Source organism: Peromyscus californicus, unplaced genomic scaffold (assembly GCF_007827085.1).
Source record: "Peromyscus californicus insignis strain IS unplaced genomic scaffold, ASM782708v3 Scaffold_1__1_contigs__length_55948999, whole genome shotgun sequence".
Classification (NCBI taxonomy): Eukaryota; Metazoa; Chordata; class Mammalia; order Rodentia; family Cricetidae; genus Peromyscus; species Peromyscus californicus.
The window spans coordinates 20597946-20622995 of NW_026294492.1; the positions used below are offsets into that span (position 1 = coordinate 20597946).

Genomic DNA, 25050 nt, shown 5'->3' on the forward strand with positions numbered 1-25050 from the left:
ACTTTTTCCCTTTTTTGTTTGTGTGTGCATCTGCATGCGTCTGTGTAAATGTTCTGCACATGTGTGCCTGTGGAGGCCGGAAGAGGGCACTGATTCTCTTGGAGTTGGGCTGACAGATGGTTGTGAGTGTTGGGATCTGAACTCCAGTCCAACCACTGGGATTTCTCCAGTCCACACTTGTCTCAGTTTCTAAGCAAATGTAGCATCCTTGAAATGGCTTCACTAATGTAGTCGTGGACCAGAATCACACACTCTCGTGTCCTAATCCTAAGGCAGGCCTGGGCCCAGCCCAGCAGCCATCTCTTGCCTCTTCAACTGCTCTCCTAGGATGATATAATGGGCTATCCAAGGGTGACATAGTTCAGTTAGTATAGAGCTTTAGCACACATGAGACCCCGAGTTGACCCCCAGCACCTCATAAACTTGGAATGGTGGTGCTCTCCCCTAATCCCAGCACATTGGATGTGCAGGCAAGAGCATCAGAGCATCAGAAGAGTCCAAGGTCATCGTTGATGACAGTGTACATGAGGGCCTGTCTTTAACAAGGGAGAGGGAGGTGTGTGGCTAGATTTCTCAGTAGGTACAGGCATTGACCAAGTCTAATGACCTGAGTTTGATTTCTGGAACCCACACACTGGAGAAAAAGACCTGACTCCTCTCAGTTGACCTCTGACCTCCACATGTGCCCCATATCATATCCACCCCCCCCCCCAAGTCAATAAATGTTTTTTTTTTTTAAGGCTGAGCAAGAACAAATATGGGCCAGACATAAAGGACCAGAAGTTCTCTCTCTAGGGTCTGGTGTTCCACTTCTGAATCCTGCGTCTCTCGGAGGAGGGCCAGGGTCACTGCTAAGCCACACAGGGAGAGACGACACTGTCTGTAGATCTGTCCAGACCTCCCCTCCCACCCTGAGCCACGTGTGGTGTCTCTCCCACACGCTGGTTTAGAGACTGTATCACTATCTGGAAGAAGGTCTCAAGCCAGAACACGAAGAGCAGGGTTCGCAGGGACCTTCCTAGTGACAAGTGAGCCCCACACCTTCGCTGGCCCACCTTCAGTGACCCCCTGCTCTTCTTGCTCAAGAAAGCCACCAGTTCCTGAGTGAGTCAGGGTCACTCAGTCCGGGACAGCTGTGGCTCGCCTTACATGAGCTAAATCGGGAACTGGAATGTCACACAGATGCCCCTTGTCTCCCCACCCCCACAGTAATATTACTCTCTCCAGGGAGGAAGGGACAAACAGTACTGCCCGACGAGTGGACAAGAGGGCGGTTTGGGGGAACGAGAGAATTTCACAGGGGGAGCTCAAGTTCAAGTGTCTGGAGAGGGTTCTGAGCAAGGAGTGCAGACTGACGAGTCTGGAAAGAGCCAGGGGTGAGAGGAGCTGAGAGAGGAACAGACAGGAAGCATCACTCCTTCAAGAGAGCCATAGCAGGAATCCTAAGACTCCACAGACAGCCTGAAGTTCACGAGGAAGGAAGGGTGCAGGGGGCAGCGAGAGAAGGCCAGGAACAGGGCCACAGCCAAGGCCGGCACCAGAGCGCCGAGGGATGAACTTCACCGTGGGTTTCAAGCCGCTGCTAGGGGATGCACACAACATGGACAACCTGGAGAAGCAGCTCATCTGCCCCATCTGCCTGGAGATGTTCTCCAAGCCCGTGGTGATCCTGCCCTGCCAGCACAACCTGTGCCGCAAGTGTGCCAACGACGTCTTCCAGGTGGGTGGGCGAGGAGTGGGCCGCTGTGGGGGAGCCGTGGGGGAGCCCACGGTGGGAGGTGACTGGAGTGGCCGGAGAGCCAGGGTTGGAGGATCCCAGAGTAAGCGTGAGTCAGCAGTCGCCCTGAGGCTGGCGAGCACAGCCCATGTCCACAGCAGCTGGGAAGTGTGATCCAAGGGGGACCGGCGGAAGCTGGCATGGGAGAGTGCTCTTGCCTGGACTCGTGGGAGCTTGTACTAGGTTTTGTTGACTTGGAGGCTTTGATTTTTTTTTTTTTTTAGAAGAGATCAATGAAATATTGAGGTACTGAAAAATAATAGGACCAGCAAGACGGTTAGTGGTGAAGGCACTTGCTAGTAAACCTGACAACCTAAATTTGATCCCCAAAACATAACATGATGAAATAGGGGACTCCTGAAAGTTTACCTCTGGCCTCCACTTACATGAGCACACGCACACATGCACACATACACACACACACCCTTGAAAATAACAACTGGGTATGGTGGTATACACCTGTAATTCCAGCACTTGGGAGAATTGTCATTTTGTTTTTTGAGACAGGGTCTGTCTATGTAGTCCTGCCTGTCCTAGAGCTCACTCTGTAGACCAGGCTGTCCTCGAATTCACAGAGATCTCCTGCCTCTGCCTCCTGAGTGCTGGGATTAGAGAGAGATCACCACCATGCTTGGCGATCAATTGTCATGATTTTTCGGCTAACTGGTTTACAGAGTGAATTCTGCACCAACGTGGGCTACATAACAAGACTCTTTCTCAAACAGAAAACAAGAAAAAAATCTAAAATTAAAAACTGATGCCAGGCGGTGTGGCGCACACCTTTAATCCCAGCACTCGGGAGGCAGAGCCAGGCAGATCTCTGTGAGTTCGAGGCCAGCCTAGTCTACAGAGTGAGATTCAGGACAGCCACCAAAACTACACAGAGAAACCCTGTCTCAAAAACAACAACAAAAAATTGATGATAAACCCGTGAGAAAGCCTATGATGCCAACAGAGCTATGTGAGACAGAGCTCCTCTGTCCATGAGGGAGCTGGTTAGACACAGCGGGCCAGGGAAGCAGGAATTCTCCTCAGTTTCACACCTGTGAGCCTTCCTGACCTGGTAAAGAGGCCCATGGCCTGATAGTCAGGTGACTGACAGAAAGCTGAAGCAAAATTGTACTTCCCAGAAACGCCTGTGTATCTGTGCTCATGAGCTGAGTGCAGCTAAGTGAAGTCACTGATACCATTCTGTCGACACATTTCAAAAATAAAAACAAAAGAGCTGGGCATGATGCATGGCTGCTGTCCCAGCCCTTGGGACGTGGTAGCAGGAGAATGAGTTTAGCGTTTAAGGCTGGCTTGGGCGATATGAGACCCTGTCTAACCAACTAAATAAAGCACGTCCCAGAAGTCTTTATACATTCATAGGCTCGCTTTCTTGCTGTATCATTCATAGAAGTTCAAGTAGGCTATAGTACTGGATCAGAGGTCAGGGAGAGTGAAGAGACAGGACACACGAGACCTCGCAGATGAAGGAAAACTGAATACATCAGAGCTGGCTGGCTTAGTGTATAAATCCATGACAGGAGCATCAGGAATAAGATTCTGACCAGGAGCCAGGCTTTATGACAGGTCTGTGGTCACAGCACCTGGGAGGAGCACCACAAACTAAAGGCTAGCCTGGTCTATATAACCACAAACTAGAGGCTAGCCTGGTCTATATAACCACAAACTAGAGGCTACTGGTCTATGTAACCGCAAACTAGAGGCTAGCCCGGTCTATGGAACCACAAACTAGAGGCTAGCCTGGTCTATGGAACAAATATACCAATATAGCCAGGGGCTATATATAGCAAGACCCTGTCTCAAAAAGAAAAAAATAAAGAAGTGTCCAAGGCTGGAGAGATGGCTCAGTGGCTAAGAGCACTTGTTGCTCTCCCAAACAACTCGGGTTCAGTTCCAGCATCCACAAGGCAGCTCACGCCCATCTGTAACTCTAGTTCCAGGAGATCTGGTGCTCCCTTCTGAACCCTCCCTGCATGGACACCATGCAGGCAAAATACATGCACATAAAATAAATCTTTAAAAAAATTAGAAGAATTATTCCTACTTTTCACAGCCTACGAGGAAATGAGCAGAGATTTTCCACATCCCCTTTTCCCCGTGTCTCTTTGATGCTGTGGTTAATCCACGGCACTGTGTGTTAAACATGCATCCTACCATTGAGCTACACCACAAAGCCCCAACACAAGCTATTTTTTAAAATATGTTATTAATGTGTGTGTGTGCGCACACACGTGTGTGCATACAGGTGCCCACAGAAGCCAGAAGAGGGTGTCAGATCCCCTGGAGCTGGAGCTGCAGTGTTTGTGAGGTGGGAGCTGAGGACCAAACTCTGCTGCTCTGAAAGAGCATATGTTTGAAAGGGCTGGGCTGTCTCTCTGCAGCCTCGACACAAGCCGGTTTTAGCTTCATTGAGAATGGGCTTTTAGGCTCCTTGGTGTAGCAGGCTTTCTCAGACCGCCAGCCCCAAACCATGACACAGATAGTTATTAATTATAAATGTTTGGCCTTATCTTAGGCTTGTCCCACCAGCTCTTATAGCTTAATTTCACCTGTTTCTCTTCATCTACATTTCGCCGTGGGGCTTCTTACCGTCTTTCCTTCTGTCTGTCCTACTTTTCCTGCTGCTTCTATGTCTGACTGGCTGGCAGCTGCCTAGCTGGCTAGCCCTGGGCATCTCCCTCGTTCTCTCTGGAGCCTAGATTCCTTCTCCTCCTCGTTCTCTCTGCCCGCCAGCCCCACCTATCCCTCTACTGCCTAGCTATTGGCCATTCAGCTTTTTACTAGACCAATCAGGTGCCTTAGGCAGGCAAGGTGAAACAACACCTCTTTACATAGTTAAACAAATGCAGCATAAGCAAATGCAAAACATCTTTACATAAAGTAATTTTCCACAACACCTTGGGATAGCTGTTTGAAGGCAATGAATGGGCTAAATTAGGACATCAATAGCATGTCTACATTCCCTGTCTTCTGCCCCCTCCACTGGGTAGCCAGCACCCCAAAATCTCTGCTGCCATTGTCCTCTTGAGTCCTCTTCAGATTTCCTTTTATTCTGGGTGTCCAAACCCACCATTATTTGGCTGTAGACACCTGGATTTCCCTGTCTAGGGCCTAGACTGCATGTTGTCCCGATCCAGTCTCAAACCAACAAATAAAACCAAAAATTCGCCAGGCGGTGGTGGCGCATGCCTTTAATCCCAGCACTCGGGAGGCAGAGCCAGGCAGATCTCTGTGAGTTCGAGGCCAGCCTGGGCTACCAAGTGAGTCCCAGGAAAGGCGCAAAGCTCCACAGAGAAACCCTGTCTCAAAAAAAGAAAATTCTTGTCAGATGTGGTGGTACACTCCTGTAATCCTGGAAGCAGGAGGATTGTCATGAGTTTGAGGCCAGCCTGGGCTACACAGATAGTTCTGTGTGAGTGACTATGCCTTTCCTACCATCTTGGCTTTTCCTCTGGTCTGAAAGACTGACACCTTTTAGGCTGAAATATCCAGAAAGGACAGCTTTCCCATGTATTTATACAGAAACATCTATTGCTTTCTTCTGTGTGTGTGTGTGTGTGTGTGTGTGTGTGTGTGTGTGTGTGTCCCTTCCTCCCTCCCTCCCCCTCCCTCTTTCTGCACATACCATGGCACATGAGTGGAGTAGGTTTTCTCCGTCCACTACCTTGACCCGGAATAGCCATATGGAGAGACTATACAGTGAGTGTGTGACCTTCCTTCTTCAAGGCAGAATTCTTGAAGCTCAAGAATACACACCTCAGCCCAGAGAGACCTAGGAAGGTTTGGGGATAAACCCTGTGCAAAAGCAGATTCAGCGGCACACACCTGTTGGTGCAGCTCAGGAGGCCAAGATGAGTGGGCCACTTTGAGCCCAGGAGTTTTGAGACTAGCCCAGGCTAGTCTGCCGAGATCCTGTCTTAAAAAGTGAGAAGTGGGGGATGTTCTCAGTGCTTCCTGGTATTCACAGAGTTGATTCTCACACCTGTAATCCCATACTCAGGAGGTGGAGGCATGGTCAGTTTGAGGCTAGCCTGGGCTACAAGCAACCTTGTCTCAAAAACAAACAAGACCCGGGGCTGGAGAGATGGCTCAGTGGTTAAGAGCACTGACTGCTCTTCCAGAGGTCCTGAGTTCAATTCCCAGCAACCACATGGTGGCTCACAACCACCTGCAATTAGATCTGGTGCCCTCTTCTGGCCTGCAAAGACACATGCAGGCAGAACACTGTATACATAATAAATAAAATAAATCTTTAAAAAAAAAAAAAAAAAAAAAAAAAAAAAAAACAAGACCCAAGCCTGTGTAGATTACTTGAGAGGTAACATGACCGGCAGGGCTCTGAGATGGTTCTGTAGGTCTGGTGCAGAGCCCTCAGCTCTCCTCAGGGAACAGAGTGGACAACTCAGTCCTCGATGCTTTATTTGGGAAGGCCTGGGGGAGGCTGACCCAGTTACCCAGCTGCACCCATGTCTATACATCACAGCTCCGTCTGAAAGATGAGCATACTTCGCTTTTCACACATTGCCTCCACATTTTGACAACTCCAGGCATAATCACAGTGTCTGTTTTCTAAGTATGGCGACAAGAATAGGACTTTTAGTTCCTCCATCTTCAAATCACTAAGGAAGAAAACCTTCAGAACATTGCCTAGAAAGTTAACAGTTATGAACACGACAACAGTATACCACATTTAAATTTCTATGTGTACATTTTTTCAAACACCTTAGAAGTTTATAGCATGAAAAAATGAATCTGCCACTAACTTCAAATCTTTAATTCCCTTTACCAAATACAAACGATTACCAGCTTCCCTGAGAATCTTTCTAGAAATTTCCATGCTTAGGTACATGTTTGCACGGATAGACACACTTATAATAGATCAATCACCTTTGTTCAATTTTTTGGTTTTTTTTGAGACAGGGTTTCTCTGTGTAGCACTGGCTATCCAGGAACTAGCTCTGTAGACCAGGCTGGTCTTGAACTCAGAGGGATCCGCCTGCCTCTGCCTCCCTAGTGCTGGGATTAAAGGCGTGCACCACCACTGCCCAGTTTGTTTTTTTTTAATTTGTTCCTTATTCACACACAGAAGATACAGTATGTCTTCTGTTTTGTTATTGCTGTTATTTTAGCTTGTATTATGTATTATTTTGGGTGGAGCACGTGTGTAGAAGTCAGAGGACAAGACTTCTTTATAGTGTCAGTTCTCTCCTACCTTTACTCAGGTTCTGGGCATCAAACTAGAGCCGCAAGGGTTATGAAGCAAACATCTTTTCCCTCTGGTCCTGCTGGTTCCATTTTGAGACAAGGTCTTACTCTGTAGCCCAGGCTGACCTTGAATTCAAGATCCTCCTAACTTAGATTCCCAAGTGCCTAATCACAGGTGTGAGTCACCATACCCAGCCACGTTTTCTGTTTCAAATACCATCATGGCGTCCATTGTTATAACCAGGCTGCAGTTTATTTAATCCACCTGCTAAAATGTTTATCTGCGTCCAGTATTTGTCCAGTGTCTGCTGGGGGATTGTGGTTGTGGGGTGAGGCTGGGGCCACAGTTCAGGTGATAAAGTGCTCACTTGGCACACACAAAGCCCCAGGTTTAATCCCCAACACCACATGAAACACCTGTGGTGGTAGACATCCATAATCCCAACACACAGGAGAGTCAGAAGTTCAAGGTCATTTTCAGCCACACAGTGGTTTGGATGAGAGCCTGGGCTACATGAGACACTTCTGTTTTGTTTCAAAGGAAACGACTGATCAAGATTAAGGATTGGAGAAAACTATAATCTAATCCTGACTCCCCTAACAGTTATCATTTCTGCCTAATTTATCGTTGTTTGTGTTAGAATCTTACAGTAGCATTAGCTAGCCTGGTACTCACTATCTATGTAAATGAAGCTGGTCTTGAACTCATGACTTTTCCGGCCTCAGTTTCCTCATGTTGGGATTACAGGTGTTTACATGATGCCCAGTTTATGCTGACAGGTTACTTGATTACCTTCAAGCCCTTGTCTCCCGATTATTTCACGTAGTTGCTGTTATAATTCTATTTAAAGCTCTAATCCTTTTTCTCTGATATGAAACAGAAAACTTCAAAATGTGACATTAGCCCCTCTAATCCCCCCCACACACTTGCACCCACGCAGCTACCAAAAATTTGGAGGAGAGCAAAGCTGTTGGTGTGGGAATCTGACATAAACATCTTCCCATGTGTTTCTTTCTGTATTTGTAAACTCTATTCACGTCCAAACTACTTTAAAGCCTTTAGTGTATTTTTGTATCTGCCTCCGCTTTGCTGTGGGCACTTGTTTCGGAGAAGCAACCTGTTGTCATTTAGTAGAAAACCAGAAGGTACTGGAAGGAGGTTGCTGGATGAGCCATCTTCTTGGAGGAAGTCCAGCCAGGGAGGGCCTTACAGAGGAACTGTCAAACTTGCAAGGCCTTCTGGAATGTGATGGAGAGCGCTCGCCTGCTGCGCATTGCAGAAACCAGGCATGGCGGTGGGTGGTTTGTGTCTGCAATCCCAGCACTTGAGAGGTGGAGGCAGGGGGATGAGAAATGTCACAAGTCACCCTTAGCTCGACATAGTGAGTTCAAGGCCAGCCTGGGCTATGTCAGTCTGTGTGTGTGTGTCTCAGAGAGAGAGGGAAGGAGAGAGGGAAATAGAGAGGGGGAGAGAGAGAGGAGAGAGAGGGAAAGGGGGAGAGAGAGAGGGAAAGAGAGAGGGGGGGAGAGAGAGAGGGAGGGGGGAGGGAGAGAGGAGAGAGAGGGGAGAGGAGAGAGAGAGGGAAGGAGAGAGGGAAAGAAAGAGGGGGAGAGAGAGGGGGAGAGAGAGAGAGAGAGGGGGGAGAAGGAGAGAGACGGACCTCTCTAATGAAAAGGAGTCTGGGAAGGACAGGTTTAGCACAGGCCTCCACTGACAGTCCCAGCAGCCTGCTGTATTTTTGGTTTTTTGAGGCAGTGTTTTGCTTTGTATTTCTGGCTGGGCTTGCCTGCTGTGTTCTATATAGCTGAGGCTGGTCTAGAACTCACTGCAATCCTCCTGCCTCAGCCTCCTAAGTGCTGTGCCTCAGCCCCTGGCTGGACACCAGGGCTTCTCCAGCCCACCTTGACCAGGTCTCCTTTTTGGGAACCTGATCTGTTAAAATGCTGAGTTGCAGTGACTTGCTTGGGTTTGGGATTTTAACTCCCCAGGGAACAGAACCCCCCATCACTGAGGCCTCCCACCGTTTCACTATTTTTTTTTTTTTTTTTTTAAAGATTTATTTATTTATTACGTATACAGCATGTGTCCCTGCAGGCCAGAAGAGGGCACCAGATCTCATTACAGATGGTTGTGAGCCACCATGTGGTTGCTGGGAATTGAACTCGGGACCTCTGGAAGAGCAGTCGGTGCTCTTAACCACTGAGCCATCTCTCCAGCCCCGTTTCACTATTTTCTCACATCTTTAGATTAAAAGTGTGTTTGTGTGTGTGCACGCATGCATGTTATGCTGGTGTGTGCCCATGCATGCCCATACAGAGCGCAGAGGTTGACATCAGATGTCTTCCGTCTGTGGCTCTCTCTCCATCCCTGCCCAGCACTGGGGTTACATATCCAGTACCATGGATATCTTTTACATGGGTACCGAGGATCTGAACTCATGTCCTCGCACTTGAGCGGCAAGCTATTTATCTGGGGACTTAGCTCCTTAGTCCCAAGGGCTGTTTAAACTAATATGAACATCACTTGTCATTTTAATAATCTGCTTTCAAAAAAAAATAAGCCAGGCAGTGGTGGCCCACACATTTAATTCCAGCATTCAAGAGGGAGAGCCAGGCAGGATCTCTGAGTTCAAGGTCAGCCTGGTCTACAGAGTAAGTTCTGGGACAGCCAAGGCTACACAAAGAGAAACTCTGTTTTGAACTCCCCACCAAATATTTTTTAAAATGACTATGGATGGTCCACTGTGTCTGTGTCTGTCTGTCTGTCTGTCTGTCTGTCTGTCTCTCTCTCTCTCTCTCACTCACACACACACACACACACACACACACACACACACTCATGTACCCCAGGCTAGCCCCAAATTTGCTATGTAGCTGAGTCTGGCTTTGAACTCGTGACTCTCCTTCCTTCATCTCCCAAATTTGGATTACAAGCATGAGTCACCGTGCTTGGTGTGGATGACCACTTTTAAGGTCTTCCTGTTCTACTACCAAAGTCCTCACCCGACCCTTTCCTCTCTGCCTCTCCTCCGTCCCTGCCTCAACAGAGGGGCTTGTTTCTCAGCGGTCCCCAGGCTCTCTCAGCCAGCATTTTAGCTTGTAGTAAAACCTGGATTCTTCCGTAGCTGAGATGTCTTCCGCTCATTGTGTTCCTGTACTTCCTCCAGTGTGACTTAGGGTCTGGCTCACAAAACCCAAGGCCATCGGGTCAGGGGTGGTAGCCTCCAACGATGTGCCTCGCACCCAGGGCCTATGTCCCATATTAACATTCCCTGGATAGCCAGGGCAGAGGACAAACGCTGAGATACGTACACACGTGCCAGAGTGACCTCATTTACAGAGCCTCTCTAGATAGATCACAGAGGGACTAGAAGGCATCGTGCAGCCCTCTAGAGAAAGGTTCTGAGAGACAAAGTTCTGAGCATGGCTGCTGCACCAAGTCTTAAAGCCTAGACTTGAACTCCCTTTACTTGTTCCATTCTTTGTCTGACACAGGGTCTCCTGTGTTCCAGGATGGCCTTGAACACCATATATAGCTGAGGATGACCTTGAACATCTCGTTCTCTTGCCTCCATCTCCCAAGGGCTGGTACAGGCACCCACCTGCCACCACACCACCACACCCAGTTCACACGAAGCTGGAGACCAAACCCAGGGCCTTGTGCATGCTAGACAGACACGGCCAACTGAGCCCCACCCCAGGCCATGTGCTCCATTCTTTTTGTTGTCTGTGGTACTGAGGATGGAGCTTGCTAAGCATCACCAGTCTACCTCGGAACTGCCCCTCCAACTCTGTTCATTTCCACAGTATAAACAGAACAGTTTCTTCATGCCCCACGGCTCTGTGCAGTCATTTGCTTTACCATACAGATTAAGATTGCAAGTGTCTCCATCATGTTCATGTAGAACTTTATAATGGATTGGCATCTTCACAAACATGGTTCCGTAGAGTGGTGTCGTGGTTATCATACAGAGAAGAACACTGAGTACAGGTCACAGTCACACAAGAGACAGGACAGGGACATCCACCGAGGTGTTTCCTAGAGTGATGGAATTTCCTCCACACATCGCATGCTTGGCACATAAAGTTGTGCTTTATGGGGCTGTCTCCAGGCACGACATTTAAGGGAAGAATAAGACAGTCATGGTATATGACAGAGTCCATCAGCTTCCTGAAGTAGCAAGGGAAACAGAAGAGTACATCTGGCTAACTGAATATTAATTAGGTGGAGAGGTCTTTAGCCCAGAATAGACATTGCCATCTTTTTGAAGACTTCTTAAGGTTTCCACCAATACCTAGAATCTAAAATTCCTACTTGTGAGGAGAAAATTTAGGGGCCTACACTCAGAGCAGAATAATTTCTTTTTTGTCCTATGGTTCCAACTGTAAAGCCCATGAACCCTTCTGTCCTTGATCTTGGACAAAAGATCAAGAAGCAATTCATGTTTTTTGCTTTTGTTTTTTGTTTGTTTTTGAGAGAGTCTCATCACGTATCTTTGCTTGGCTTGGAATTCACTATGTAGACCAGGTTGGCCTCAAACTCACAGAGATCCTCCTGCCTCTGACTCCAAAGTGCTGAGATTTGCTGTTTTTTGTTTTGTTATTTTTTGTTTTTTGAGACAGGGTTTCTCTGTGTAGTTTTGGTGCCTGTCCTAGATCTCACTTTGTAGACCAGGCTGGCCTCGAACTCAGAGATCCACCTGGCTCTGCCTCCTGAATGCTGGGATTTAAAGGCATGCGCCACCACACTAGCTATGGTTCCATCTAAAATCAATGTTCTGTCAGGTGAGGTGGTCTACACTTTTGATCCCCAGCACAGGGGTGTCAGAGACAGGTGGATCTGTGAGCTTGAGGCCAGCCTGGTCTACAGAGTGAGTCTCAGGACAGCCTAGGTTACATAGAGACACCCCATCTCAAAATCACCAAAACAAACAAATCATGAGATCAGCAGAGGGTTTAATAACACGATGAGAAGTGATCCCACGTGCAATGTGATATGGAAACAACCGATTGCTTTGGGTGAAGCCACAGGTGCTGTGTAAACTGCTGTGGTTTGTGGCATGCCTTCACTGTTAGGGGAGACATTCAGTTCTGCTAGAGGTTAGTGAAAGGAAAGCTGCCATCACGTCCCATCTGAGTTCAGACTCCCTGAACTCTCCTCATGGCTCTTGCTGGGGCTGTGGCCCTCGGGTCAGTCCTCCTGTGCCGGAGACACGGCATCTTCCCAGGCACCCAAGCCTGCAGCCCCAGAATCTCCCCACCCTTCTCCTCTCCCCGTGCCCGAGACACTGGTCAGTCCAAATCCCACCTCTCGGTCATGACTGTTTTCAGAATTGCGGCCACCAGCATCCCGTGACCTGGCGTTGATTGTGGCACTTGCTTTCTATCTGGCCCTTGCCTTTAGCCTCTCCCTTCCGTCTGTCTGTCCATGTTAACGCTGTAAGTTCAAATCTACTCCCCTGTCTGCTCCCAGTTTAGAAACCCAGCCTACAAAACCGAGTTTAGATCCTCAGATTCAAAAGCCTTCTAGGATGAGACCCGCCTTTCCAGCTTCTCCCCGCCCCTGCCGCCTCCCAATTTTAAATAAGCTCCCGCAGTCTCTCCCATCCCCAGAAGCAATCCTTCCTGGCTCCCTCTACTCTGACTCCAAGCCCTTCTCAAGTGGCAGCTTCCATATCAGGCCCTGTAAAGGGACAGTTCTCTACTGGCCTCCCAAACCTTTTGTTGGTTTTCTTTATCATGGCACTCTAGCGCCCCCTTTTGTTCCATTTCATCCATTTTTCCAAACTCCAGAGTTCTTGTAAGAACTTTGGAAATTATTATAAAAAAGTTGAGCGTGGTGGTGTACACCAGTAATCCCAGCACGTGGGAGCTGGAGGCAGGAGGATCAGAGTTCAGGGTGATCTTCAGCTACACACTGGAGTTTGAGGCCAGTCTGGGTTACTCAGTCTTAAAAAAAAAAAAGAAAAGGGAAAACTAGTGCTGTGGCACACACCTTTAACCTCAGAGAAAAAAGAAAAAAAGACGGGCAGCGGTGGTGGCACACACCTTTCACCCCAGCACTCTGGAAGCAGAGGCAGGTGGATCTCAGTGAGTTCAAGGCCAGCCTGGTCTACAGAGCGAGATCCAGGAGAGCCAGGGCTACACAGAGAAACCCTGTCTGGGGGCGGGGGGCGGGTGGATGGGAGGGGGCAGACATAGAGACAGAGGGAGGAAGGGAAAGAAGGAAGGAAGGGGGAGAGAGGGAGAGAGAGGGGAGAGACAGAGAGAGGGCAGGGGAGAGAAAAAGGCAGGAAGTGCTGTCACCCAGATTGCATTGATGTTGCCTAGGGAATGCTGCTGGGATTACAAGCTTGTGGGTTCTTTTTAGGTTTTAAACTCAGGTCCTCATGCTTGTGAGACAAGCATTTTACCAACTGGGTTATCTCAGAGCATGCACATGCACCCCTTTTTTAGGTCTCTTATAGTCCAGGCTGACCTTGAACTCCTGATCCTCCTGCCTCACAAGTCAGGTGTGCGGCAACACGCTCAGGTTTCTCTGTCTTTACAAAAAGCTCTTGAGAATTCAACATTCCCAGATGTTGAGATTCAACATCTGGGAAGCCTATAGTGCCTGTACTTGACCACAACAGGCCCTCAAAACCTAGGCAGAATGCCAACAGTGAGTCTCCTGTGTTTGAGTGTCAAGAAGAGGAAGAGCACGGGAGGGGGGGGGGTGTAGCAAGCTTTTTTGTTGGCTGCCTCTGGACCATAGCTGCTCTGTGCTCTCAGGAAACACTTCTAGAAGGTTTCCCTTCAGTGATGTCGGTCTCTTTCTAATCACCGCTAATTTCTTAGCTCCAGCTGACCAGCATCGAGTACCCCAGCAAAACAAGCTTTACGTTAGTAGTTCTGGTATCTTGTTAATCACAGGTGATTCTTCAGCCCCAGTTCACCAGACCCACGGGATTGTAATTCAAAATAACAAAAGGCCTTGGTAAAGTCTTTAAACTTCACAAGCCAGGCCTCCATCCTCTGCCCTGCTCTCAACATTCTTATCTTCCAAGTTCCCTCAGAACATCCCACTGAGCTCTTAACACTCAAAGGTTCTTTTAGTCCAAAGTTTCAAAGTCCTTCCATAATCCTTCCCAAAACACGGTCAGGTCTGTCACAGCAATACCCCACTGTGCTGGTACCAACTTGTCTTAGTTAGGGGTTCCATTGCTGCAACAAAACACCATGACCAAAAAGCAAGTTGGGGAGGAAAGGGTTTATTTGGCTCACAATTCCCTATTACTCACTGTTCATCACTGAAGGCAGTCCGGACAGGAACCTGGAGGCAGGAGCTGGTGCAGAGGCCACGGAGGAGTGCTGCTTACTGGCTTGCTCCACATGGCTTGCTCAGCCTGCTTTATTATAGAACCCAGGACCAGCAGCCCAGGGATGGCACAACCCGCCATGGGCTGGGCCCTCCCCCATTGGTCACTAAATGAGAAAACGCCTGACAGCTGGATCTCAGGGAGGCGTTTCCTCAGCTGAGGCTCCTTCCTCTGATGACTCTAGCTTCTGTCAAGTTGACACACAAAACCAGCCAGCACAACTGACCCCTTGTCAACTTGACACACAAACACATCACTATGAAGCCACAACCCTTCCTTTCTTACCATCCCCAAGATCTTAAAAAAAACTTTAGAAGTCCCACAGCCTTTACATATTCAGACACATTAAAATCTCAGTTCCTTTAAAGTCAATCTCTTTAAAAATCCAAAGTCTTTTAAAGTTCAAGGTTCTCAACTGTGGGCTCCAGTAAAATACTTTCTTACTTTAAGAGGGAGAGAAATTAGGGCCCAACAGCGATCAAAGCAAAACAAAATTCCAACCGTCCAGTGTCTGGGATTCACTCACTCATGATCTTCTGGACTCCTCCAAACGGCTTGGGTCACTTCTCCAGCTCTGCCCTCTGAAGCACACACAGCTTGTCTTCTAGGCACCTAGACGACACGGGCAGGCTCCACGCCACTGCTGCTGCTGTTCTTGGTGGTCCTCCCACGGTACTGGCATCTCCAAAATGCTGGGGTCCCTTCCTGCAGCTGGGCTGCACTTTCACCAATAGCCTCTCATAGGCTCTCCTCATGGGGCCACGCCTCAGCTTCTTTGCATGACCCCTGCAGTCCTGGGCCTTCAACTGCCACTGAGGCTTGCACAGTCACCAGGAGGGACAAAGGCTACCACTTGTCTTTGCTGTGAGCTGGGAGGCCCCTCTCCCCACTTCAAGCATTTACTGAACATGTTTTGTCTTAGCTAGGGTTTCTTCTTGCTGTGAAGAGACAACATGACCACAGCAACTCTTACAAAGGAAAACATTTAATTGTGTGGCTTACAGTTCAGAGGTTCAGTCCATTATCATCATGATGGGACACGGTGGCACGCAGGCAGACATGGTGCTGGAGAGGTAGCCGAGAGTTCTACATCCTGATCCACAGGCAACAGGAAGTGAACTGAACTAGGCATAGGAGACCTCAAAGCCCGCCCACACAGTGATGCACTTCCTCCAACAAGGCCACACCCACTCCAACAAACCACACCCACTTCAACAAGGCCACACCTACTTCAACAAGACCACACCTCCTAGTGGTGCCACTCCCTATGAGCTTTTGGGGGCCAGTTACATTCAAACCACCCCCCGTGTCATGACCGCCAGCTTTAGTCAAGCGAGTTAACACCCTCCAGAAAGTACAGGCTTAGAACTCTCTCACTACCTCCTAGCCTAGCTGGGTTCTAAATATCAAGAGGGTGTTGAGCAGGGGGCAGAAAACAGCTCTCACCTGAAAGGGAATATGAGACAGTTTATTCTGGAATCAAATATGAGTGATGATGCTTGGGAACACAGATGCAGGTCATCCCAATATGTTCCAACATGGTAGGAGTTTCCAGAAGGCTTTTATTATTTAAAAAAATGATTTGATGATATTCTTATTTAGTGTGTGTGTGCATGCTCAGTGTGGTGGTCAGAGGTCAAACTTGTAGAAGCTGGTTTTCCTCCCATCATATTGGTCTAGCGGCTAGAACTCCGGTCATCGAGAGAGCCGTCTCTCTGGTCCACATGAAGTGCTTACAGTAGCAGAGCAAAGGAAGTCATAAATCAAAAGCACTTATCCAAATACCTTAGCGGAGGCCGGAGGCCGAGTGGTGGTGGCGCACGCCTTTAATCCCAGCACTCAGGAGGCAGAGGCAGGTAGATCTCTGTGAGTTTGAGGCCAGCCTGGTCTACACAGTGAGTTCCAGGACAGACAGAGCTACATAATGAGACACTGTTTCAAAAAAAATTTTTTTTTTAATTAAAAAAAAAATCTCAATGGAAACATCAGGTAAGGTGGTTACAGCCAAGCTGTGAAATCTCTGTCACAGGCTTCGGGTGTCTTCAGATGACATTTTTAATTTGGAGAGGTAGTGGAAGCTGGTGGTATGTCTGGACACTACAGAAGGGACTTGCCTAGGAGCCAAGGGATGGCTACTAGGCTAAACACACAGGTGAATAATGCACAACTATCAAGAGAACTAAAACCAGCCAAGATAATTCGGGGGCAGACTTGCAGCATTGCAACATCCCAGCTCCCCACATCATGGACGTTCACAGCCTGTTAATCAGCCTTGTAGATTCTTTATAACAGTTGTGGCTCTCGCCACCCCCCAACTTCAGTTCACATCTGCAATTGATCACACCTTGTACACTTTCCCGAAACCTGACAGTGTTCAGAAAACCCTGAGAGGAAGTCTAGGGAGGACAGACTTCAAGTCCATCCGTCCCAGTTTTGTGATTCCCAAGAAAAACTGTCTTTACAACAATGCTGCCTACTCCCACAAGCCAAGCTGTTGGTCTCGGTAGGGCCATGTCTCCTGCCAGAGAAAAGAACTCGACTTGGATTTGTGTGCTCTGAATGTGGTGGACTATTACCTTACCCCCTAAAGGTCCCCTGGAGCCCACCTGTAGGAAAGACTCACAAATATTCAGGTACTGGTGACTACTGTCCCCATTGTGGGGTGGGGGTTGCTCCTGTCCTTAACCCATAGCTTCTACATAACATCAGATGCAAAATGACCAATCCAATGTAGCCCATAACTTTACTGAGGCTGAATACTGGATAGATTTCAGAAGAAAGTATTGTCAAGGGCTGTGCAAGGGCCTGTGTATCCTGACTCAGATTGCCGGAAGCGATTTCCCAGAATTATCCAGCTAATCAGAGTTTCTTTTGTTTTTGAGACAGTCTCTCAACATGATTATCTTCACTATGTAGAGCTACCTGTCTTTCAAGACAGGGTTTCTCTGTAGCTTTGGAGCCTTTCCTGGAACTCACTCTGTAGACCATGCTGGCCTCAAACTCAGTGACCCTCCTGCCTCTGCCTCCCGAGTGCTGGGACTAAAGGCGTGTGCCACCACTGCCCGGCCCTTTTCTCTTCTTTTCTTCTCTTTTTAAGACAAGGCCTCATGTATCCCGGGCTGGCTTCAAACTCCCTGTGTAGCTGAGCATGGCTCAAGCTTCCGATGGATCAGATCCCCCTGCCTCTACCTCCCAAGTGTGCCACTCTGCCCTGTTTGTGTGATGTTGGGGATCAAACCTAGACCAGCACAACCAACTGAGCCACACCCCAGCCCCTGGTTGTGATTTCTCTGTCCCACTGTTCAGCGCTTGGTGTGTGTGCCTCTGCCCGGGACTAGAGAGAAGCTCTCTCATGGCCCCGTATATTCTCCCAGCATTTGAGAGGCAGAGGCAGGTAGATAGATGTTCACAGCCAGTTTTGTCCTTGCAGAGTGTTTGAGACCAGTCTGGACCCTGGAGACAGACAGAGAGACAGAGAGAGAGAGAGAGACAGAGACAGACAGACAGAGAGAGAGAGAGAGAGAGAGAGAGAGAGAGAGAGAGAGAGAGAGACAGAAGATGCCAATGGGGGAAGTACACCTATAACCCCAGCACTTGGGAGGTTGAGGCAGGAGGATCAGAAATTCAAGGTCATCCTCCATTACACATGGAACGTGAGACAAACTTACGTGATCTCGCCAAACACGCATGCACACACAGGCACACACACAACAACAACAACAAACCCACAAAAAAACCACCTTACATGTGGCCCATAAGGGTCCGCGCTGGAGGACACTGTCTATACCGCCAGTCTCCGGCCTGTGCCAGCGTTCCTGCCAAAGCTCCATGCTGGACCCCGCCGAGGACCAATACTGATCAGGCCCTGGCCAAAGTGAGACACTGCATGCAGGCACACTCAGGGAGCTGGGTCGGGGATGAGGCAGGGGACCATCTTCGTCATTCGTCAGGCTGCTGTCTGGGGACACCAGATGCAGAGAAGAGCGAGCGTCCCCTCCTTACCACTCCAGTGGCCAGTCCACCACTTGCCTTCCCTGATGCCTCCCTATAAAAAATTTCTGTTTTCGGGGCTGGAGAGATGGCGCAGAGGTTAAGAGCACTGGCTGCTCTTCCAGAGGTCCTGAGTTCAATTCCCAGCAACCACATGGTGGCTCACAACCATCTGTAATGAGATCTGGCGCCCTCTTCTGGCCTGTAGGGACACATGCAGGCAGAACACTGTATACATAATAAATAAATAAATCTCAAAAAAAAAAATCCCCACTCCCCCGCCAAAAAAAAAGAAAAAAATTTTTCTGTTGTCTTGTTACCTGTCCTCACAGGCCTCTAACCCCCTGTGGCAATCCCGGGGCTCCACAACCGTGTCGTCGGGAGGTCGCTTCCGCTGCCCGTCTTGCAGGCATGAGGTTGTCCTGGACCGGCATGGGGTCTACGGCCTGCAGAGAAACCTGCTAGTAGAGAACATTATTGACATCTACAAGCAGGAGTCCTCCCGGTGAGATGCCCGGCTGCTGGCCTCTCTGGAGGGAGGAGCCTGCACCATCAGGGCTAAGAGGGGTTGTCTTAGTCAGGGATACCGTTGCTGTGGTGAAACACCGTGACCAGAAACAAGGTTTCTTAGGCTTGCGCTTCCACATCATAGTCTCTTACTGAAGGAAATCAGGGCAGGAACTCACACAGGGCAGGAACCTGGAGGCAGGAGCTGATGCTGAGGCCGTGAAAGAGTGCTGCTTACTGGCTTGTTCCTTGTGGCTTGCTCCGCCTGCCTTCTTATAGAACCCAGGACCACCAGTTCAGGGGTGGCACCACCCACCATGGGCTGGGCCCTCCCCATCAATCACTAATTAAGAAAATGCTCTACAGGCTTGCCTACAGCCCCATTTTATGAAAACATTTTATTTTATTTTTTTTTAATTTTTAAATCTTATTTAATTAACATTTTTTATTTATTTTACATACTGACCACAGTTTCCCCTCCCTCCTCTCCTCCCATTTTTTCTCCCCCTCCCCATCTAACCCCCATCTCTGACTCCCATCTATCCCCCATCCCCATCTACTCCTCCTCCGGCTCCATTCAGAAAGGGGCAGGCCTCCATGCTTGAACAAAGCATGGGACAGACATCGAGTTTAGGTAGGACCAAGCTCCGCTGGACTACCTTACCCAGCTGTTATGCAGGGAAACGTGAGGTTCCCTCCTCACAAATGACTTTAGCTCGGATCAGGTTGACATAAAATTATCCATTATGGGGGGGGCACACAATGGGGAAAGGAGTGGACCCAGGGAGGAGGGGGCTGGCCTCCTCCCCAGGGAGGCCTGACTTTGCTTCTGGAGCCAGTGTTCAATCTTATTCCTTCCTCCTGGTCTGTGACCAAAGTCCAACCCAGTGTCCTTGACCACACCAGCTCCCATGACTTCTTGTCCTGTGGGACATCTTTGCCCCCTGGAGTGGTCCAGTCTTCCCTGGAGCATCCCTCCTTTCCGAAAGTGAGAACACGGTGTAAGTTGCTCACCACTAGTCACAGCCTGGCTCCTTGACTGCTGCTACCTTGTCCATGGTCCTCAGGCCACTGCACTCCAAGGCGGAACAGCACCTCATGTGTGAGGAACACGAGGATGAGAAGATCAACATCTACTGCCTGAGCTGCGAGGTGCCCACCTGCTCTCTCTGCAAGGTCTTCGGTGCCCACAAGGACTGTGAGGTGGCCCCTCTGCCCACCATTTACAAACGCCAGAAGGTATCTTGCCGGGGAGGGCTTCGGGAAGGGGATTGAGGGTAGGCAGTTCTCACTCGCCTTAGGTAAGGTGTAGCAGATCAGGGCCAAAGCCCCGGGTCCGTTCTTGACTCTGCACACAACCTTGGGGAAGTTACCAGACCTCTCTGTCCCAGACTCTCTTCACCTGTCGGACAAGGTGAGGATGGTGGCTGCTGTCACCATAGTAACAGACAAGGCACGGCAGCAGTGGCTTCACTACAGATGGCTGGGAACCCTCGAGGGTCTTTAGTCACACAGATAGCTTCTCCATATGCTGCCATTTTAAGATCAGATTGGTTGGGATGTGAGAAGAAAGGGGGGATCCTGGGAGGGGTGAGGAGGACAGGGTCCTCTGCAAACAGATTAGATACCATTTCTCTGGCGACCAGTGACAGCTGGCTAGAGAGGGGCGGCCGTATCACAAAACCTGCGAAAGGTGTGTGGGTAGGGGTGCGTCTAAGACTCCCAAACCTCGGCTCATGGTGGAATCCCAGGATATTAAAGCAGGCAATGGTGTCACCTGGCTTTTGACAGAAACAAATGCAAATTCTAAGCCGGAGGAAAATCCCTTCAATGTTGGCCCCTTCGGCTGACCTTCGATTAGTATCAACGGAACAGTCATCCACAGCTGACGATGTACAGAGACATGTACTCCATGAGTGCAGTTAGCAGGAACAATTACCGTTTAGATCCTTGGGGAATTCACGTGTTGGAATTATTGAAGATTATTGAAGGACAGAAGCTCACGATGTACAAAATGTTTTTAGAAGATGGGGGGATGCCAGGCATGGCTGGGCACTCTTCAGTTCTAGCACGCAGGCTCCTGAGGCAGGAGGATCTCTAGTATGAGGCCAGCCTAGGCTACATAAGGAGTTCCAAGCCAGCCTAGGCTACATAAGGAGACCCTGTTTTAAAGAAAAATAGAGATGAAATAAAACAACACTAAAAGCAGGATTGGAGATGTAGTGCACTTGCCTAGCACAAGACCCTGCCTGCGTAGATTCCCAGGAGTGAAAACATGAAAAATGGCCATGCAACAGTCTGCTGTGGTACACTGTCATCTCAGCTACTAGGGAGGCTGGGGCTGGAGGGTAACAAGTTCAAAGCCAGTTTAGACAATACAGAAAGGCCCGATCCAAGAAAAACCAAGCCAAAACCGGACTGAGAAACAGATTCGACAAAGAACCAAGCAGAGCTTTTAGAAATTAATAACTGTTGAAAAACCATCAAGGAATGGATTTCTCAGAAGAAACAATTACACAGAAGAGTGCCAACAGTCAACAGACCCAGAATGCACTGGGGAGAGGGAGGTCGAGGCTGGGAAGGTCTAACGTAAGTCCTGCTTGACTCCCAGAATCACAATAGAAGGAAGCAATGCTGTCTGAATGGGTAGCCCTAAGGATTTTCCAGAATCCATGGAAGACTATACCACTGATAAATCACCCAGGCCGAGTCTGGTACATAGTGGGTGAATAGAGAACACCATGTCCTTTCACATTTGGGGGTGGGGGACTCCCAGAATCCACAGGATGTGTTCCCATACTCTTTGAATTATCCCAAGCCTTCTAGATCTTTGTAGACGTCCCTGAATGGGCGAGGCGGGGACAGTCCCGGTGGTGGGATGAGAGGGAAGCGGCTCAAGGCTGCGGCTTCCAGCTCTAACAGCTGGCCCGTGTGTGCGACAGAGCGAGCTGAGCGATGGCATCGCCATGCTGGTGGCAGGCAATGACCGTGTGCAAGCCGTGATCACGCAGATGGAGGAGGTGTGCCAGACCATTGAGGTGAGCGTGGGCTGGGAGGACAAAGGGACGGAATGGTCAGTAGTCTGTCTCGAGACCCTGATTTCCAAAGAGAACTGTTCCTCTTTGACCTCTGGTCAGACTGCCCAGAAAGTCTCTGGACTCTAGATCACGGTGGGTTGTTTTTAGCCAGGCTGCTCCCGGCGCTCACCAGCTCTGCAATGTTGGTCAAGCTGCTTGGATCTTCTCTGCTTTGGTTTTGTTTGGTTTTTGACTAATATAAAACAAGTGATGACCAGAGGGGTGGAGGTAGGATGATCACAAGTTCCAGGCCAGCCTAGGCACCTTAAGGAGAGCTCATCTCTAAATAAACTAAATAAATAAATAAGCAAGCAGAGACAATCATGCCAGCACTCTGGAGGCTGAGGCAGGAGGATTTCTCATTTAAGGCCCATTTGACCCATCTCAAAAATAAATGAGTGGGGCTGGAGAGCTGGCCCAGGGGTTAAGAGAAGGTACTGCTATTTCGGAGGACCAGAGTTCAGTTCCCAGCACCCACACTGCCTGGCTCAAAACTGCCTGTAACTCCAGCTCCAGAGGAATTCACTTTCTCTGGCCTCACAACCCATGTGGGCCCATGTGGCTCACAACCATCTGTAACGAGATCTGGTGCCCTCTTCTGGCCTGCAGTCATACATGCTGTATACTAATAAATAAATAAATAAATCTTAAAAAAAAAAAAAGATAAAATAGGCTGGGAGGTGAGAGCAATCAATGTTTATATATATATATATATGTGTGTGTGTGTGTGTGTGTGTGTGTGTGTGTGTATGAAATATCAATGAATACATTTAATTAAAAATTATGTGATAAATAATTATGTGCCCTAATTATATAGTTAACTAAATATATTTGGATATTGAGACTATTTGCAGTCCAATTAACTTTAGAAGTTTAGATTTATGGTTTTATTTTCAGTTCTGTGTATTTGTGTGTGTCTGTGCGCGGGGGCATGTGCTCGTGAATGCTGGCGCCCATGGAGGCCAGAGGCGCTTGCTGGATCCCTTGGGGTTACAGGGGTGAATACAGGAACAGAAACCAGGACCTCTGCAAGGGCAGGGCGCACTAGCAAGGGAGCAAGCTCTCCAGCTCCCTAACCAATGTCTATATTTTGAAATAAGGTTTAGTTTCATATCAGAGAAAAAAATTAAAAATATAAAACTCAAATAATTTTTAAAAAAGAGTGATGCTGATCTGATAGTGGCATGGTAGCTACCTCATTTTATTTCCTTTAATAAGTAAGTGGAAATTAAAGCCAAGCCAAGCCAGGGCCAGCGACATACATAGCTCCCAGAAGCAACTTCGAAATATGCTGTTATCATTGTTAATTGAAAAGCTCTGAGCTGAAATCTGTGCCCCTAACTCAAGGTGTGACCCTCGTCATACTTACCTTCTTGGCTCCCCTTGAGTTCTGTTTAAAGGGGGAGAGGGATCAAATACCCCGCTCTAGCCGCCCTGGGGGTGCTCGGCCACGACCTCCTTCAGACTTGCTCTGACCTTTCAGGACAACAGCCGCAGGCAGAAGCAACTGTTAAACCAGAGGTTCGAGACCCTGTGCGCGGTGCTGGAGGAGCGCAAGGGCGAGCTGCTGCAAGCGCTGGCCCGGGAGCAGGAGGAGAAGCTGCAGCGTGTGCGGGGCCTCATCCGTCAGTACGGAGACCACTTGGAGGTTTCCTCTAAGCTGGTGGAGTCCGCCATCCAGTCCATGGAGGAGCCGCAGATGGCTCTCTACCTCCAGGTGGGCGGAGAGGGAGGGCGGCAGGGGCCCAGGGTGGCGGGAATCAGGGCCCGGGGAGGCGGGTCAAGTCTTACCTGCGGTCGTTTCTTGTCACCACGACCTGGGAAAAGTCACCCTTCTACCCCCCCGCGCGCGCTCTCTCTTTCCTTAACGAATTGGGATATACGCCCCCACCTACCCCGCAGGACTGGTGAGAATCAGAAACGGGGCTTTGCCGGGGCTGGCCCAGCGCTCACCTCCGCCCCCCTTTTCTCCCCTGCAGCAGGCCAAGGAGCTGATCAACAAGTGAGTGGTCTGCGCGGTGGGAAAGGAAGGGACCCCGTGGATTCTTTCCTTCTGATCTGGGGATGGGCTTGGGGGGAGCGGAGGAGTCCCCCTGCTGAGCCCCGTGGCCGTCACAGGGTCGGGGCGATGTCGAAGGTGGAGCTGGCTGGACGGCCGGAGCCAGGCTATGAGAGCATGGAGCAATTCTCCGTGAGCGTGGAGCACGTGGCCGAGATGCTGCGGACCATCGACTTCCAGCCGGGTGAGGGAGCCCAGGGAGGGACTGTTCAGACCCGCGGAAAGGGTATGAGGGGGCCGCTCCAGCCAGAGGAGCAGGGGCTCCACATCACCAGGCCTGCCTTCCCCCTAGGCGCCGCCGCAGGGGATGAAGAGGATGACGAGGTGGCTTTGGACGGGGACGAGAGCAGCGCAGGGCTGGAGGAGGAGCGGCTGGACGGGCCAGAAGGTGAGAGTAGGACTAGAAGGAGTGAGAATGGTTGGCCGGTCTTGGGAGATTGCCTTTCCCGGCGGCCCCAGGACTTGCTGGTAGCCCCCACTCGCCAAGTGTCACTCAGCAGGAGCCCCAAAGCGCGCCCCCTAGCGCGCGGAGAAGCGCCCTCTCTTCCCACGGTCGGTTCCGCACGGGCTTTGGGGACTATGGTGGGTCCACGAGTAGGAGAAACCCAGCGGCCTGGGGAAAGCTGGCCGTCGGGGACTGGGGGGCTTGTTCTTCTGGAGCACCCGCCCACCCGAGCTGTCTTTCCCGGGAACAGGCCTGCACTGACCAGAGCCTGATCCAGAGCGCTCGCCTGCAGCGGGAGGCAAGGGAGGCTGAGGATCTGCTCGGCGGCGACCACCGTGCCACCCAGCTCGGCGTCCCGGCCCCCGGGAAGGGTCTCAATAAAGGACTCTTGCGTCCCACGTCCCTCGGCTCCTTTTCGTGGCCCCCTCCCAGCCTCGGCTGTAGAAGCAACCTCGCCCCCATTCTGCCCATTCACAACCCGAGATCATTTGAAGGGGAGGAGGTGAAATAATAAGCCCCTCGTGGGCAACTCCTTTACATCAGAGGTGGACCCCTGAGCCCGAGACCTCCGAAAGATGTCCGGGGTGGGATCTCAGGACCTCTGAGTTCCGGGATTTGGACGT

At 49.8% G+C, this 25050-nt stretch overlaps 1 protein-coding gene across 1 annotated transcript; it reads left to right on the top strand.

Annotated features, from left to right (window-relative positions):
* The first annotated feature begins 1552 nt into the window (after positions 1–1552).
* Positions 1553–24825, top strand: Trim54 (tripartite motif containing 54). Its single transcript, XM_052745663.1, has 9 exons — positions 1553–1720; positions 18672–18844; positions 19914–20085; positions 21789–21884; positions 23407–23640; positions 23903–23925; positions 24042–24166; positions 24275–24370; positions 24678–24825. The coding sequence occupies exons 1-9, from the start codon at positions 1553–1555 to the stop codon at positions 24686–24688; spliced, it is 1098 nt and encodes a 365-aa protein (XP_052601623.1). The 3' UTR covers positions 24689–24825.
* Positions 24826–25050: the final 225 nt, after the last annotated feature.